The 16,735-nt window shown below is 31.3% G+C and overlaps 1 protein-coding gene across 1 annotated transcript; it reads right to left on the reverse strand.

Moving 5' to 3' along the window:
- Nucleotides 1-8,247: 8,247 nt before the first annotated feature.
- LOC107878613 (probable beta-1,3-galactosyltransferase 13) lies at nt 8,248-15,765 on the reverse strand. Its single transcript, XM_016725656.2, has 7 exons — nt 15,165-15,765; nt 13,512-13,664; nt 13,336-13,418; nt 13,119-13,218; nt 10,310-10,423; nt 9,466-9,608; nt 8,248-8,900 (listed from the first exon to the last, which is right to left on the reverse strand). Exons 1-7 carry the CDS (start codon nt 15,509-15,511, stop codon nt 8,809-8,811), a joined length of 1,032 nt encoding a protein of 343 aa, XP_016581142.1. The 5' UTR covers nt 15,512-15,765; the 3' UTR covers nt 8,248-8,808.
- Between the last annotated feature and the right edge of the window lie 970 nt (nt 15,766-16,735).

Below are 16,735 nucleotides of genomic sequence, written 5' to 3' on the forward strand. Positions count from 1 at the left end.
GATCTTTTCTTCAAGTTGAACTACAGCTAAGAATATATTTGCTCATTAATTTCCCTTGTTTGGTGCCCGAATTGGAGCGCGATTATTCTAGATTCACATAGCGAAGTCCAGACAACTCAAAACCGAGATATATAATGATCCTTTAGTTATGTACATTAATTAGAATCAATTGAAACATATCTAAGGTTCCACGTCTTATTGAGGCCAATGCATATAACTAAAGGAAAAGACATATTAACATAAAGAAAAACCGAGAACATAAGCAGAAGCTTTTCGAAAAAAACGTTTATCATTCATTCAAATGCTTAATCAAAACATATCGTAATTCAAATAACTAAATGAAAACAGACTAAGGAGGGAATCAGATTCGTCTGCATATATTTTTTGTCCTAGATTGTTAGTGTAAAGAAGAGCTAGGGATCAATTATCAGTGCATATAATTTTTTGATGTGCAAAGTACAAAATGATTTGATTAACAGGCTGTAAAATTCAGACCCTTACTTTATTTTCAGGCGGTAAAATTCAGACTTTATATATCATCAACTTTAGGTAACAAAAATTAAATGACATGACTTTACACTTTTTTACTTCACGTCAACACTTTATGCTGTATTTTTGGTCGTTGTTTCATGGAACATAAGGATTATATTCAGGGTGACTCCCAAAGTGTTTAGTGAAAAAAAATGTTTCACATGCTTAATGAATATATATACGAGGGTACGATCATCAAAGTATGTGGTGCAATTGATGAGCGAGACTGCTATTTTTTTAATTGTGTCACCATGTAAATCAATATACAATGGCGAAGTCAGGATTTTCGTAAAGGGGGTTCAGAAGTAAACATACGAATTAATCGAAGGGATTTCAACATTTACTGTATATACATAAAAATAATTTTAACTATATATAAATAGTAAAAAATTTCGCCGAAAGAGGTTCGGATGAACCCCTCGGCCAAGTATAGCTCCACCGTACCCCTGGTTATATATATATATGTGTGCGTGTCGTCTGCGTGCATGTATAGAGTCGTGTTTTACCTTAAATCAGAATTCTTGAAAATCTTAAATCATCATTTGTCAAACAATGAAACCTAGCAAAAGCTTTGGCACACCAAATAATAATTAAGTTGATAAACAATTTCAGCTTGAAAATATGAAAAACCAATATAAGAAGAAAACAATTTTTCATAGAGATCAAATACTAGCAGATTTTTTCTTATTTGTCCTAGTTTTAATGGATAGAATAACCTAATATCTGTTAACTTTACTTGTGAAAGATGACAAATATCATGTGAAATTAATCGAGATGCGCATAAGTGATAAGATAGAATAGTCGAAATACCATGTGAAATTAATCGAGATACGCTTAACTGATTTGAATAATTAAAATATCATGTGAAATTAGTCGAGATGCGCATAACTGATCCGAATAGTCGAACACCACGGTTATAAAAATATATATAGGAGTAGCTATAGCTAGGGGAGTAAGAGTAGCTTTATTAGACTGTATAAATAAAATGAAATTACGTGAAAGTTATCAAAAGTCTGATTTGCCAAACTGTACCTATATATGTGTAGACATAATTTTAAATCTCCTAACTTTAATTTCCCCCAAACGATTGGTTCATGAATATTAAATTCCCTTTTTTTGAAACCTTAATTATCCTTTGAAATTCCCTAATCAGCTTTTTGAAACCTTAAATTATCCTTTGCCCACAGATTAGAAGAACCTAGCCTAGCTACCAAAACCTCTAATATGTTGATTAATAATATCTGAAAAGGAAAAGACTCCAATTTTTTGTCCTTAAATGAACATGTGTGTTTATTTCTTTTTCATTCTTACACTCTATACTTATATTAGAGTTCGATTATATTAAAATTTGCATCAGAATATTCTATATTAAAGATAAAATACTACTTAATACCTTAGTTAGACTGCCAACGCTACCCCTATATATCCTTCTCTATCTCGTCACGAGCAATCGAAGGACTTTTGTGAGATGTGAAATAAATTTTATAACTAATTTTTCCTAACAAAAGCGACTTCACATCTAACCAAGCTCCAAAACCTCTCTCCCACTTATTTGTTGTAGACTTCAGAGAAGTTATATATGGAAAATCTATAGATCGTAGTAGTTCGTTAACCTCTCTAACTAACATACGATATAATTTCACTTCACGACATGACCTCCCAAAAAAGAGCTTAAGTATGTCTATTGTTTTATTTCTTTCAATTAAATATTTTATTAGGTAACCCAAGGTTTCCCTTCAAACGACTGTACGTATTTATATTAGTCAAATCAATAAATACCAAGTAGGCATTTGGCCATAGATATTATTCACAATATTTTGGAATGTATTTTTACTTTATTTTGAAATACTTATTTGGTTATGAAAATCAAAAATGTATTTTGAAATACGTTTTCATAATTTTTGACTTTTTGAATCTTACTTTTTTTTACACAATTTTTACTATTACTTTATAAAAAAGTACATTTAAAGTCTAAAGTATTTTTAAAGATATTATGATCAAACACAATTTTAACTCTATTTTTAACTTTAAAAATATCAAATAAATTGAATATATTTTTAAAATTTTCATGATCAAACGAGTCTGTTATTGAATTGCTACTAAAAGGATTTGGTAATAGGCCACTAGCCTATGTACTTTAGTGTTCATTTTCATCATGGCACCAATGAAAATGTTTTTTGAATATGTGTTCATAAATAGAAATTGAATAAGACTATACTTAATGGATATTTCCAGTAAATTAAACATTAGTGCTGCAATATTGCACATGATAAAACCCCACATTTCCAATCAAAGAAAAAAACAGAAAATGATGAATAATGCTACTCCCTCTCTTTCCTATTGTTTGGTTTGATTCTGAATATGAAAATCAAATTAATTAATATTTGGTGTGAATTTAAATATAAAAATTCTATTTTTCAAAAAAATTATATATTAAAAATTAAATAAAAATATTATTAAATTATTAATAATTAACAAAAAATACTAGAGAGGTCAGGCGAATCGAAACGGGGGAGTAACAATTAAAGGTGTCAATGGGGTGATTCGGACGTGCCAAAATAGGTTGAGTTAATAAGTAGATGGATTAATATTATTAAATCGCCCAAACTTATTTGGGTGGAAATGAGCTAAAATGCGAATCATAATTCAACTCGTTCAATTCTTGCTAAGTTTTAATTCTTCTATTTGTTTTTAATAATTTGGTTAGAACCTAATAAAACAATTACTATTTTTTACCATAATTATATAAATTAAAAGTTGTTTTATTCTAAAAATATTTCGACAAGACTTCTGATGAATCAATTTGAGTTGTATATGAGCCCATTTTAAGTCGACTAAACTAGGCAGCTCAATAATCAACTCAAGTCTAAACAAAGTAGACGAGTTATATTTTTGTGAACTAATTTTGTCACCTTTTGTTAACTATTAATAACTCCCACCCCCTAATTTTTTTGATGGAATATAGAATTATGGATAATGTAGAGAATGGGACTTATAAATCTTAGCTTATATCGCCATATATTCTGAACTTTCCCTTTCTGATCTCTCAGACAATCCTTATCCTAATTAAATTCAAGAAAAAATAATTTACATTCTTAATGTATTTTAATACTATGTGATATACACATGTTAGTTAATGTTACTCTTATGTTAGTACTATTTTGGTTTGATCAAATATGAAAGTTTGAGAAAATAACAAAAACTTTACGTAATTAATTAATACATAGAATTAGAAAAAGAAAAGGCAGGACAGTCTAATCCACTATAGTGAGCTTTCACTATGTACGAAATTCTTAAAAGAATCGAATATAATGATTTATTATACGTAGTGTTACTTTACATTTCTGCCAGTGGTTATTTCCGCAACTTGAACCGTTACGTTGCAGAAAGGATAAGAAACGAATAGGCAGGACAATCTGGTGTATTAAAGTTCTACTATGTACGAAGTTCTGAAAAGGACCAAAACTATAATTAAGGATTTATTATACGTAGCGCTACTTTACTTCGCTGTAAGAAGTTATTTCTGCGATTTGAACCATTGTAGAAAAAAAAAAGAAAAGGAAAACCTAGAACAGTCTGGTATACTAAAACTTCCACTAGATACAAAGTTCTGAAAAGGATCGAATGAAACTATAAGAATTTATTATACGTAACGTTACTTTATATTTCTGTAAGAAATTGTTTTTACGACTTAAACCGTTACAGATGAAGAAGAAGAAAAGGATAAGAAAATTGTGATATATAGATGCTGCTACTCTTTTCATCATCATCATCATCATCAAAACTCCCATACTGAATAACAAAAATCTGGCAATGGCCATATATTTGACCATCAGTTTTTGCACCATTTTAGTATCCAAAATAATTTGTTATTCCCTCCGTCCCAAATTATGTGTCACCATTTTCTTTTTGATCCGTCCTAAAAAAATATCCTCTTTCCTTATATGGTAAGTTTTTAAAAACACAATTACAATTTTACCTTTAGTGGTTCCACTTAATTTTAAATACTATTACTCTTTTTTATTTATTTTTTTAATTAAAAGTGGTCTCACTTAATTTTAAATAATATTATTCTTTTTTTAAGAAGGATAATTTTGTAACTTTAACTAAATTAATACTTATTTCTTAAATATTATGTCCGGTCAAACGACGATACATAATTTGGAACGAGCAAAGTTTTTTTTTGTTTTCAAGAAACTGAAATAGCACGTGATTGAAGGGGCCAAAAAGACAAAGGGTTGCTCCAATTTAGGATGTCTTTTAATTTTTAATTTTTATTTTTTTTTGAAAAAAGGCTAAATCAAGAAAGAAAGAAAAAAAGAGAAATGGAAGGACTAAGGAGGGTACGGTTTTCACAAAGTTCAAGGGCGAAAAATAGTTATTCCGTTCGTCTCATTTTCACTGTCGTTTTAACTCTTTTCCCGTTTGTTATAAGAAAAATAATATTCTTTTCGTCTTATTTTATGTATCGCTATTCTTTTTTAGTTCGTTCCAAAAAAAATATGATCTTTCTTTATTTGATAACTATTTAATGACAGCATTCTCATTTTATTCTTATTGGATTCCATTCAATAAGAAAAGACAACTAAAAAGTAAACTTTAAGAGGGGTAATTTTATAAACTTTACAAAGTCATCACTCATTTTTTAAAATTCGTGTTCGATCAAAAGGCGACACATAAAATGAAACGAAGGAAGTACTACAATATATAGAGTTGCTTTTGTAGATTGCGCTTTATCTTTAATATAAGACTTTCTGAAGCAACTCTAAATTACTTAGGAATCAAAATGGGTATCGGACATCAAATCTAAATTACTTAGGTTTCAAAACGGGTATCGGACATCAAATGACAAATAAAAAACAAATAAGAAAAGATAAGTAATTTTTATTGAAGTAAAAGAAAATGGGGTTATCTTTTGAAAAAAAAAAAAAAAAAGTATGAACCTAGTCAATACCATATTGTAAGTGTGCAACTAATGTTGCGATAAGTTAAAAACCCTTTTAACTTTTAAGCTTATAATATTCATTCCTAAATAATATCAAATCATGAGTTGTCTAATTTCTCTATACTATTAAGTTATTTTGTAAAAAAGAAAAAAACATTTTATTTCTATATAAGCTAATAAATTCTGAATTATTAACTTAGAAAAGAAGCTAGCTAGGTAGCCTATACTGGTATATATTCTTCTGACTTCTGTTTTTTGCCAGATTTAATTTATTAATTTATTAAAAATCACAAGAACCTAAAAACATAAACTAAAACCATTGTGTAGGAGTAGTAATTATCCCAATTGTTTGTTGTTGGGGTTCATTGGATTCCTCTTAAATGCACAAAAATTTTAATAAAATAAAACAATTGGTGTGGGTGGTTGAGAGTTTATTTTAGGGGGCGGAGGGATTGGGTGGGTCGGGGGGGGGGGGGGGGTATGGGCATCATCAGAAATTCAGAGTAATTTAAGTTATTCAAGAAAATGGAGTTCTCCTCATGTTTGGGTTGTGAACATTTTTTGTCATCAAGTGCTTTTTGGTTAGTATTTTCTTCACTACTCATTGGCCACTCTGTTCCCATCTATTTAAAAGAAAAAAAAAAATATTTTTACTAAAGTTATCGCTATTCATAAGTTTGAGAGATGATCAGGTTATAAAAATTTATATTACGTAAATTTATCATGCATTTTTTCAAAGTGCTATTTTCACTACTTGAATCATGATCTCCTGATCATATAATAATAATTTTATTAGTTATTTTAACGTTCTGATCTAGTACGTTTTTTTTTTTTTTTAGAAAAAAGGAAAAATATATCCCACTTTTATATTTAATCTGAATGTTTGTTGTTCAGAAAGATGCCTCTGGCATGAAATTTTGTTGGATTTTGAGTTAATTTTTCGGTTCAGTTATCCATCTTCTAGACGTAGCCTCTAAGATTTATTCGTTGTCAAATTTTAACTCCGTCACTAATTATATCAACCGAATAAATACATGCTTAATACACATTTTATTATTTTTAGCAGTAATCATACTGAATTAATATAATTTATTGTAAACTTTCACTGAAATATTATCCAAGGGCATATGATCGTCATCGAATTTCAAATTTCACAAGCGAAATAACGATGCAATCTTTTGGTATTGTGACCTAATTCTCGAACAGTCAAAAGCTTTCTATGTAGGACGGTTCGATTTCGTTCTCCATGATAATATCCTGAAATTTCATTTATAAAATTTGAAATTTTATTAGTAAAATAATATATATATATATATATATATATATATATTTTGCAAGAATTCCTCATGTGAAATTTGACAATGGGGGTAAAGCATAAATATGCTGACCATAGTCTCGTGAATATTGACTTAGGATGCTCTCTACCTTCATAAATAAAAGATAGTGTATCTAATATTAATTTAGTGGGTCCTCCTTCACCACCCTAAAAGAAGAATACAACAAAAATATAAATAGAGAAATATTTAATTTTTGCTATAAAACTGAAAAATTATGATAAATACTTACTAAGTTACTATAGATTTATTTTTACAAAAATATAAATAAAGAAATATTTAATTTTCGTCATAAAACTTTAGAATTATGATACATTAGATTATTACCCCCATATTATTTATTTTTTTTTTAGAAAAAGAGATTTATTTTTGACAAATCATATAAATATATTATAGTTAAGTGATTTAATGAGGTGAGAAGTGCATGTCAGATTAATCATAGTTAAGTGTTAAACGATTATGTATAACGTATATCATGTATATCTATTAACTTTATTTAAACACCTGATGCGCACAAAGTGTTTACCAATCTAACATTACGCCACGTTTTCTTATACGTCAATTTGGACTATAATGATTTTTCTTTTAATATATCTGAGTAGACTGATTCAAATATAAACTTTAAGATTTCAATCTTTAACGTTCTAATATTGAATACATTTTTTTTTTTTTTTTTTTTTTTTTACTATTATGGTTCATTTTGATAAACAGGTATTACAGAGTTGGAAGTGAGTCTTTCAGTTCTCATTGGGCTTTAATAACTCAAGTAAATCTACCAAAGTTTGCCTAGAAAACCCAATAGGCCCATCAAGAGAACCAAATAGGAAAGAGACGAATTATGGGCAAACAACATAAACCACTACAGTTTGAAGCTTAATTATAGAAAATTCCGACATTTTATATAATTGTTGAAAATCCCAATTTTGAGTCTGTCGAGATACATAATTAGCTCGTGATACATTTTTTTCGATTTTGAGTTTGTCGAGATACATGATACATCCAACAAATATATATTTTTTCTTTTGTAAAAATAATAATTAGCTTCCGATACATCCAACGAAGAAACATAACAAGTTGAAATTTTTGCATTTACTTTGTAAGAGTGGAGATTTGTCTAAATATAATGAGTTAAGGTATATGTTTTTGTTATTTTTCGACGAGTTTAACATAAATAACTGCTTATCCAACGACTTAAATCGAATATAACTGAAAAATGTATAACACATGCATAACCATATGTTATTAGCATGTAATTTCTGTATACTGGCTAGAGAATATAAACCATGGATCCGGCTAACTATTCTCCAAGTAGCCATTAGTAAGGGTGGTTTTGTTTAGAATATACCAAATGTTTATAAGATCATTGAAAATATAGTCACTTATATAAATTAATAAAAAGGTTTCTAAATAGCAAAAAAAAAAAAAAAAAAAAAATGAGACTTCAATGAGGTACATTTTACCCATTCATTGCAAATATATAGCAACATACCCAAATGTAGGAGGGGCGTTAAGAGAGGATGGAGTGTACACGAACTTTATCTATGATACAAATGTATTTCTTCTGAAAGACCAAAAACTATATATGTATCTTTTCATGATACTGTTTGCTAGAAACAATCATCACATACTTTACATATGAATTCCGAAAAACCTCAAGATTCTTCATAGATAATGAATACTACTATCTTCTCCTCCACAGTGCTCAAACACAGTAATGTACTCAACAGGAGAACTAAGGTAATCTCTTGCTCCTATAAACTACGCCGCAAAGTCTCCCATAAATCTCCTATTGCAACAAAAACTCTGATCTCGAAATGCTACAACAACCGGTAGAACAGTATGTTCCTTCAAATACTGTCGCACGGGTAAGTTACAAAATGCACGTCACATTTAGCAGAGGTGATTTCCAGCAGCGACATTGACTGAGCTCATTAACCAAAAGGAATGAATCAATCTGTAAACAATCTGCCCGTTTACTGGGTTTGATGGCAATGAACGTTAATCCTCCTCATCTGATGGCAGAGTAGGACTCTTCGAGCAGGCATCTTTTGCATGAAGTTCCAACATTTTCTTCTCAGGGTAACACAACCCTAGAGGATAAAGTTAAGTCAATAACGGTATCAGCTAGTTGGCAAGAGAAGTATTGCGAGTAAAGAAATTTTGAAGACATTAAGCTGGTGTATCGGTGATTTAATTGCCCAGATAAAAGGGCAAATACCTCTTATAGAAGATGTAAAAGGGTAAACTTTAGCTTAACGGAGGGAAAAAAAGAAGACGTACAAGGGATGATGCAAAAAGAGAATTGGGGCCGCAGAGATTCACACTTACTATCAAGTGTTAAGATGCTACAAGAAACAGAGAACCAGCAGATTCCCAAGCCGTTGAGCACAGTAATGCAAAGATATTGTGACTAAGATTATCAATAATATTTCTACCAATAATAGTAAGTATCCGAAATTCTTTTTCTAAAATAGGTATCATTTAAGGAAATGGCCAAAACTAGCAGTTTCAATCTAGAGATTCATTTGTCCCCATCCTGAGTGTTCAATTCATGCTCCAACATGCATCAAAGCAAAAGTTCATAGGCTTTCCCTGAATAAATCACCAGAGGGATATATGTGGAGCATTGATTTTCGAAAGAATAAGAGCACACACCTGAACACTTGGGAATGTCCCACACAGCAATGGATGAAGGGGTACACACTGGTTCACATAGTTGTCGATTATCCTCATGGTTAACATTCATCGCAAGCATCCAGGAACCAATTGTAACATCTTCATTGCTAAACATTCGGAAACTGAAAATTTAACAGCAAGGGAGATAGCTTATCAGCTATTATGCTTTTGACTGTGAATTAAGTGTAGACACAAGGTTGAATAAAAATAGAGAAAGAGGTACCGAAAGCAGTGTGATGTGTAATAAGTAATAACTAATACATATCCAGCGTTTACAATAAAAATCTTGTGCTATCTTATTTATTTTTTGAAGGTGGTAACTTTTCTATTATTCACAGTTCACACAGAATAAGAATTTCAAATTGAAGAATTAATTGACGGAGACAATTTAAATAACTATGACAAGTCTTTCAAGATAATAACATGACAGATGAAGATGCAACAGACTTTTTGACAACAACATACCCATTATGTTCCCACAAAGTGGGGTCTGTATGCAACGGACTTTTTGAAATGACGAAAATACGAGAGTGCTACATGAATGCTATAAGATAACATGACCTAAAGTGAAAAGAAGTTAGTTTATTCTTCACATTTTTTAGTTTATAAAGACGTTAGGGTCTTTTTGTTTTTATGTGATGAGAAAAAATTAAAGGTCTGCCTGGGCCAACCTGGCAGGCCAACAGGAACAAATTCCAGACGTAATACACCCAACAGCAGTAAACAGGACCTACTAATAACTTTCCAAAAATAAAACTGTATGGAGTGACGGTGTGCACTTCAGGATAGATCATTGACAGAATTTTGTACAAAGCCAACTTGCCTGTTGTTCCTGAGAGCAACCAAACTCATAACAACGTCAGCAGAAAGAGCATAAATAGGACCGTAAGCATGGAGAAAATACTCCTTCCCAAGCATATATCCAAGTGGTTCATACCTGCACCAATTTCGGAGAGGTTAAATTTTTGCTGAAAAATGGATGGAAATTTATAGTATACTGAAGAAGGATTTTCATTTTTCACATGGTATTTTTTGAGCTATTGATACAAGAATAATTCCGGACATGGATTTATGAGAGTGCGTGTTGGATCCAAGACTTGGTGTGTTCAATTGAAGAGCCAAAGAGGACCTAATTATGCACCCAAAACAGTCCAAACACTACACTTGATGGGAGCCCATCACTTAAGGGCCTTTTGGTCATTTTTAGCTTTCATTTTGTAATAACTATATAAGTAACATGCTAGGGTTTCCATTAGGAGTTTTTGGGATATTATTGTAAGTCTTGTAAGACTTGGAACACCATAGTTGGGGCTTGGAAAAGCCACCAACTGAAACTAGGGCAAGATCTAGTGTGGAATCACCAGTGATTGTGTTTGCTTGAAAACATTGATGCTTGGGAGGCGGACTCCGAACTTGTATCTTTGTAAGAGATAGGTTTATTGTTGTCTGTAGTGTTAAGGGTCCAAGATTGTCCATTCTTGGGTTCTTAAGATTATGCCTTCATGTGGTCTATCTATCTATCCTTTTACCTTCATGTAATCTTGTTTATTGTTGTGTTGTAATCTTGTGTTCTTGTTGTTATTGTTAAAATTAGAATCTTGTGTCTTCTTGTTCATCATATATTGTGGTTAATCTTAGTTTGGACTGCTGATTTGGTGTCAAATACACCACTATATCTTGTAATCTTATTGTTGGTAGTGAATCCGAGAGTGGTCTCCATCTTGTTCCTCGAATCCTTAAGATTTGTGGACTGATTTGGAGTGTTTTTCGTGCCTTCCTTGTTAGTCTTGTATCAGCTATAGAAAGCATATGAGAGAGTCAAGAAAAGTCCTCTGATGATGTTGCACAACAAAGATATTTATATCAAATCGATAAATGCCACAAAGGATATGTATAGTAGAACTAACACAAGAAAGAAAATAATCGGAGAAGATGCAGAGGAGCTTCACATAACATAGGTTTATCCCAGATAGGTTTATAATAAAGCGATACTAGACTGCATTGTAAGTAAGGAGAAGGGCATGACATTTAAAGATGTTGCATATATATATATATATATATATATATATATATATATAGCGGCTGAAATAGAGGAGTGCTAGAGGAAGTGGAAGATTTATGCAAAAGTGAAAGGCATGAACGATTATGAGACCAACAATACCTATACTGTAGTAAATATTGAGCCTCTAAGAGCAGCTAACACATCCACAAGATAAATCTTTTTGAAATGGTGATGTTAAAGATGGATATGTTATATATGAAATTAGGAAATATTAAATATGATCAGATGCAAAATGAGCAACTTAGCACATACAGAGAAAAAAAGGAGAGAAGGCCATCTGAAATGGTTTAACCAATTAAATGCTGACATTGAATGCTCTACTATATAGGTGCAATATTATAATGACTAAAGTTGTTAAAATGACGAGGCAGACACAAAATCACAAGGAGAAAAATGGTCTCAAATAATTTATATATCTGAGATCCATCAGTTTTGCAGCAAAAAACAACACAATGGAAATAATTCAAATAGACAATATTTACTAGTTGGAACTAAGTCTTAGTTGTGTTGGTACACATTACAATTACAAATTAAGTTCACAGTTTGCCAAGAGTCTTTTTAGTTTGCTTAGGAACTTTATGCCACTACATGGATATATATGAGATTTAGAAACCTGAATGTTTAGAGAACCCTTAATTTGTTCTGAACAACATAATATTGAGTATGGAATAAAAAGGCGTCAAATAAAGTGGAACTTAATCTGGCTTACAAATTCAGACTTAATCCTATAAGGATGTAAGGGACCCCATCACTAGCTTGTATACATTTTTAAAATTACAAAACTTAATATGATTTTTTTGCATTTCATATTTTGTATAGATTTTATTTCTCACAGAATATTTAATTTTTCTCCACAGAACTAAACTTTATATTCTTTATCCCACCATCATCACAGGCTTCACAGCCACATATCAGCAGACGTACATACTGCTAATGATTAGTTCTTCTCTGCAACAAAATTCATTTACTTGTAGAACAAAGAGACAGGATAATTTCTAAAAGCAGAATGGAAACTGCGAAAGGCACAAGTGGACTTTGGCAGTTCGTTGGCTACATTATCATTGATGCAATTTGTTCGTTCAATACAACTCCAAAACCTTAACTTTACATAATCTTGATCCTTCTCAGAGTATAAATATCTGCAGAGAGAATGAGTTGGGGATAAAAGGAAGGTTCTTTAAAAAAGAGGTAAAATTAAGTCCAACAAACAGTAGTGGTTGATAGAAGTAGTAGTTGCTACTGGTGATTATGATGGCAAAGGTGGCTGGTGGTGATGGTTGGTGACTTGGCAACAGTGGTGGTGGTCGACAGTTGTCTATTTAAGATTCAGGTTGGAAAATTACGAAATGTAAGTTTGTGCAGTAGCATGGTCGGCCACCTAATTAAGATTGTAACTACTTACTTGTAAGCAAAACATATTGAACTCTCACCTTATTAGTCCTCCAAAATAATACTGAGGCATTCAACTAGAAATGGAGGGCACTAAGTTTCTACATGTATAGACCAAATAAACAAGGTAACAACATGAAATTGGGAACATATCAACATGCCGGCAACTTACGAGACTCACCATTTGAGCTTGGGGTCAGTGAAAACTGGACCTTTTTTCATGCATCCAAGGTATGTTTGTGAGTGAGGGCGTTCTTTGGCCAAGAGCAGTGAAAGGCGATCTGTAATGGAAAATTAAAGCAACTCAAGTACATCAAAATTATAGGACAGGGTAAATGCATAACAAGATCCACAAGTAAAGAACTGTAAGAATAGAAAAGCTTCAAATTTCTAGTTACCTGGCCGCAAATATATGTCGTCATCAGCTTTAACATAAAATTCAGAGTCATAAAGTGCATAGGAAGCTTTGAAAAAAGCTATGCTGCACAGAAAAAAAAAACAGAACTTGAGTAAGTAGAGGCGACCAAAAAAAAAAAGGATCATTATGAATTATATGAGAGCAGCCAGAACTAACGTTTTGTATGGGAGCTTACTATACTCTTCTTCAATGTCTAATTGTAAAAAATCGTCATATTGTGCTACCTCTTTCCTAAGCTCTGCCATTTTGGATTCATCATTTGTTCTACCAATTACAAATTTAAAAACCAAGCCAGTAGCTTCTTCCAACCTGCAAGTTCATTTAAGTCGGTTTAGCAAAGTACGGATTCATGAAACACATAGAGATCAGGCAGCACAACTTCAAATAAACATAATGAATAAGGGAATAACATTGAGTTCATTTGTGAAGTCTCTGATTCCGAGTGCTTAGTAAAAACGGAATAATGATGGCAGGAAACTTCCAGTTCAATTAGACAAGAAAATGATAAAATTGCTATATAAACAATTCAATTAACACATGCTAAATCAAGAAAATGTCTTGTAACTGCATGTCATACACACCAATTGATTCCAGTTCAACCACATTGTTGCATGCCTTATTACGTATTTGTTTACTATTCTTTGTTTATTATCCTCAAAGATGGATTAGTTATGTCTTTTCATCTTTTCCCATGCTTTATTTCGGATTTAATTAGTATCTCGTGTCGTGAGCTGGGGGTCTATCGGAAACAGCCTCTTTACCTCATCAGAGGTAGTGGTATGGACTGCGTACATCTTACCCGCCCCAGACTCCACTATGTGGGAATACACTGGGTTTGTTGTTGTTGTTGAAACACTCAAATAAAATTACAAGAGCAATTCAATTAGAAAGTAATAAATATGATACAATGATCATAAAATAAAATAAACTAGATTTTTAATTTGACAACTAGAAGAAAGACTACATAGTAAATACTCCAAACACCTCACAATGAGTTTCAGTAAAAATGCATATCTATTAGACAATAGGAATTTCCAAACGAAGGTGATCCCCAAGCTATCCCTTCCAACAAACAACAACAATAACAGCATACCCAATATAATCCTACAAAGTAGGGCCAAGGAAGGGTAGAGTGTGCGCAAACCTTGTCAAAATACCATGCACAACCTAACAAATTATCCTAAGCATAACAAGAGAAAGGTGTAATCAAAGTACACAGAAAACGACACATAATACTACAACTAATAGTACAGTTTTATGAAATTCACAGCAGATCAATAAACTAAAGAACAATCTTTTAATTTTACAATTTACACAGAGAAAGCTAAATAGTACATTTTAAGACCTTGATGATCAGAGGGAAACCTTACTCCTACTTGGTAAGTGGTTGTTGCCGATAGACCCTCAGCTCAACCAAACACTAAATAAATAAATAACAAAAATGAAAATATCATCGTGAAATTCTATAAATAACCCGACAATCATCCTAAACAGTAGTCATAACCATGATAAAACAACAATCAAAATACACAAAGCAACCACATATAATACTACAACTAATAGTAAAGCTAATAATACAACCAAGCTATCTCTTGAATTGTATCTTTTTTCTTAGCTAAGTCTCTACTGATTCCGACAACAACATACACGGTGTAATCCCACTACCTGGTACAAATGCAGTTTCTGATAGTAGTCATAACAAGATAACATGATAACCGAAGTACACAAAAAAAAGCCACATATAATACTAAAACTAATAGTACATAAATTTTTATTTTACAATTTACATAAAGAGATATCAGGTAATACTTTTGTAGTCCTTGCTGATCAGAAGGAAACCAAGTGTTTCTCATAGCCCGACGACGACCCGATGACCCGAACCCGGTTTGAATCCCAACAAAGCCCATAACTTTATGCCTATTTTGCCCTTCATCTAAAACTCCATTATCTGTAGTAACAGTTTTTCTATCCCATACAACTGAAACAGATTTTGGTTCAGTATATTTACATTTATACCCCAAATTCTGCTTGGAAATTGCAATAAAACCGAATACAAATCCAGCTAAACCGATAAGGGAACAGAGAATCAGGACCGTTGATCTCCGGGAGTAGACTGAAGATGGCCATGCTTTGAAAGATTTTGGAGATGAAGGCATTGAAAAACAAATTAAGAAAAAAAGGAAAAATGGAATTTTTGTTTTATTGATTTTCTGATTTTATGAATGAATGAAATACAATTGAATTATTTATGGTAAAATTGATTATGAGATTTGAGAGTTAGAGGTTTAGAAGGAAGCTAAAAGGTGTAACAGAGAGGGAAGACAAAACAAATTTTGTGTTTCAAATTGGGGTGTTGGGAGTTGGAGATTTGCTTCTCCTTTTGGAAGTTGCACTATACTCTCTTTTGTTTAAATCGTAATGTGTAAATTTAAAATTAAAATTTATAAATTTAAAAATTATATGAAAAATATTATAAATTATACTTTTTCTAAAATAAAATGTAAGTTCAAATATAAATTTTTAAGTTTTTACTTCAAAATCAATGATAAGGAGGGAGCAAAACTTAATGAATAATTTATTTATTTCTATCCATTTTGCACTTTAATTATTAAGCATAATTATTACACAATACATATCTTAAAGTATTGAATTAATTATATTCAAAGAGTGATGTGATAAAATTATTCCTATTATTTATCGTTTCTTAATTTGTGTGTCAAGTCAATAGTAGATAATTATTGATTGACAGAGAGCAACCCAATTAACCCCTTCGCTTGCCACTATGGATCGTTTGGTGTGAGGTATAAGGAATAAATAGCCCCTGAATAAAATGAAAAAATATTTTATCTAATGTTTGGTGTGAAGTATTAGTTAGTGTCGGAATTATTTATCTCACCATTTATACCATAATAATGAAATAAATTATTTCATATATATAATAGAATAATTAGTCTCAAAATTAATTTTCTTGAGATAATTCTTTCTGAACCAGACGACCCCTAAGTACCTTTTTGTGTACGTCTTCGGTCTTACCCAACATAGGCCTCCTAGTAAATGAATTCATGTAGTGAGTGATGTTTAGTTAATGAATGCTGATCAAAATAAAAAAGAGGTAAATTAAGCAAAATATCCATTTGAACATCTAAATTATCAAAAGTAAATTAAGTAAAATATCCAATTGAACATCTAAATTACCAAAAGTAGCCCAACTAATTTCACATGCAGTAAGGTGTATTTTTGCAGCAAATTATGAAATAATGAAACCTTCAACATTAAATATTGCACATTGATCTCTTTAAAAAGTTAAGCATCTATATTGTTCACTTTTATAATGTAAGTTCATTTATTAATAGATTTATTTATTGATAGAAAGATATAGA

The sequence above is a fragment of the Capsicum annuum genome, chromosome 7, assembly GCF_002878395.1.
Source record: "Capsicum annuum cultivar UCD-10X-F1 chromosome 7, UCD10Xv1.1, whole genome shotgun sequence".
Lineage (NCBI taxonomy): Eukaryota > Viridiplantae > Streptophyta > Magnoliopsida > Solanales > Solanaceae > Capsicum > Capsicum annuum.

What these genes read in the sequence shown, in the direction of transcription:
- LOC107878613 (XM_016725656.2), bottom strand. Translation starts at nt 15,511, where the DNA reads ATGCCTTCATCTCCAAAATCTTTCAAAGCATGGCCATCTTCAGTCTAC. An exon ending in AGTAAGCTCCCATACAAAAC is followed by an intron (nt 13,419 to 13,511) that starts GTTAGTTCTGGC and finishes TTTTCTGTGCAG; the next exon opens with CATAGCTTTTTTCAAAGCTT. An exon ending in ACTGACCCCAAGCTCAAATG is followed by an intron (nt 10,424 to 13,118) that starts GTGAGTCTCGTA and finishes AAATTGGTGCAG; the next exon opens with GTATGAACCACTTGGATATA.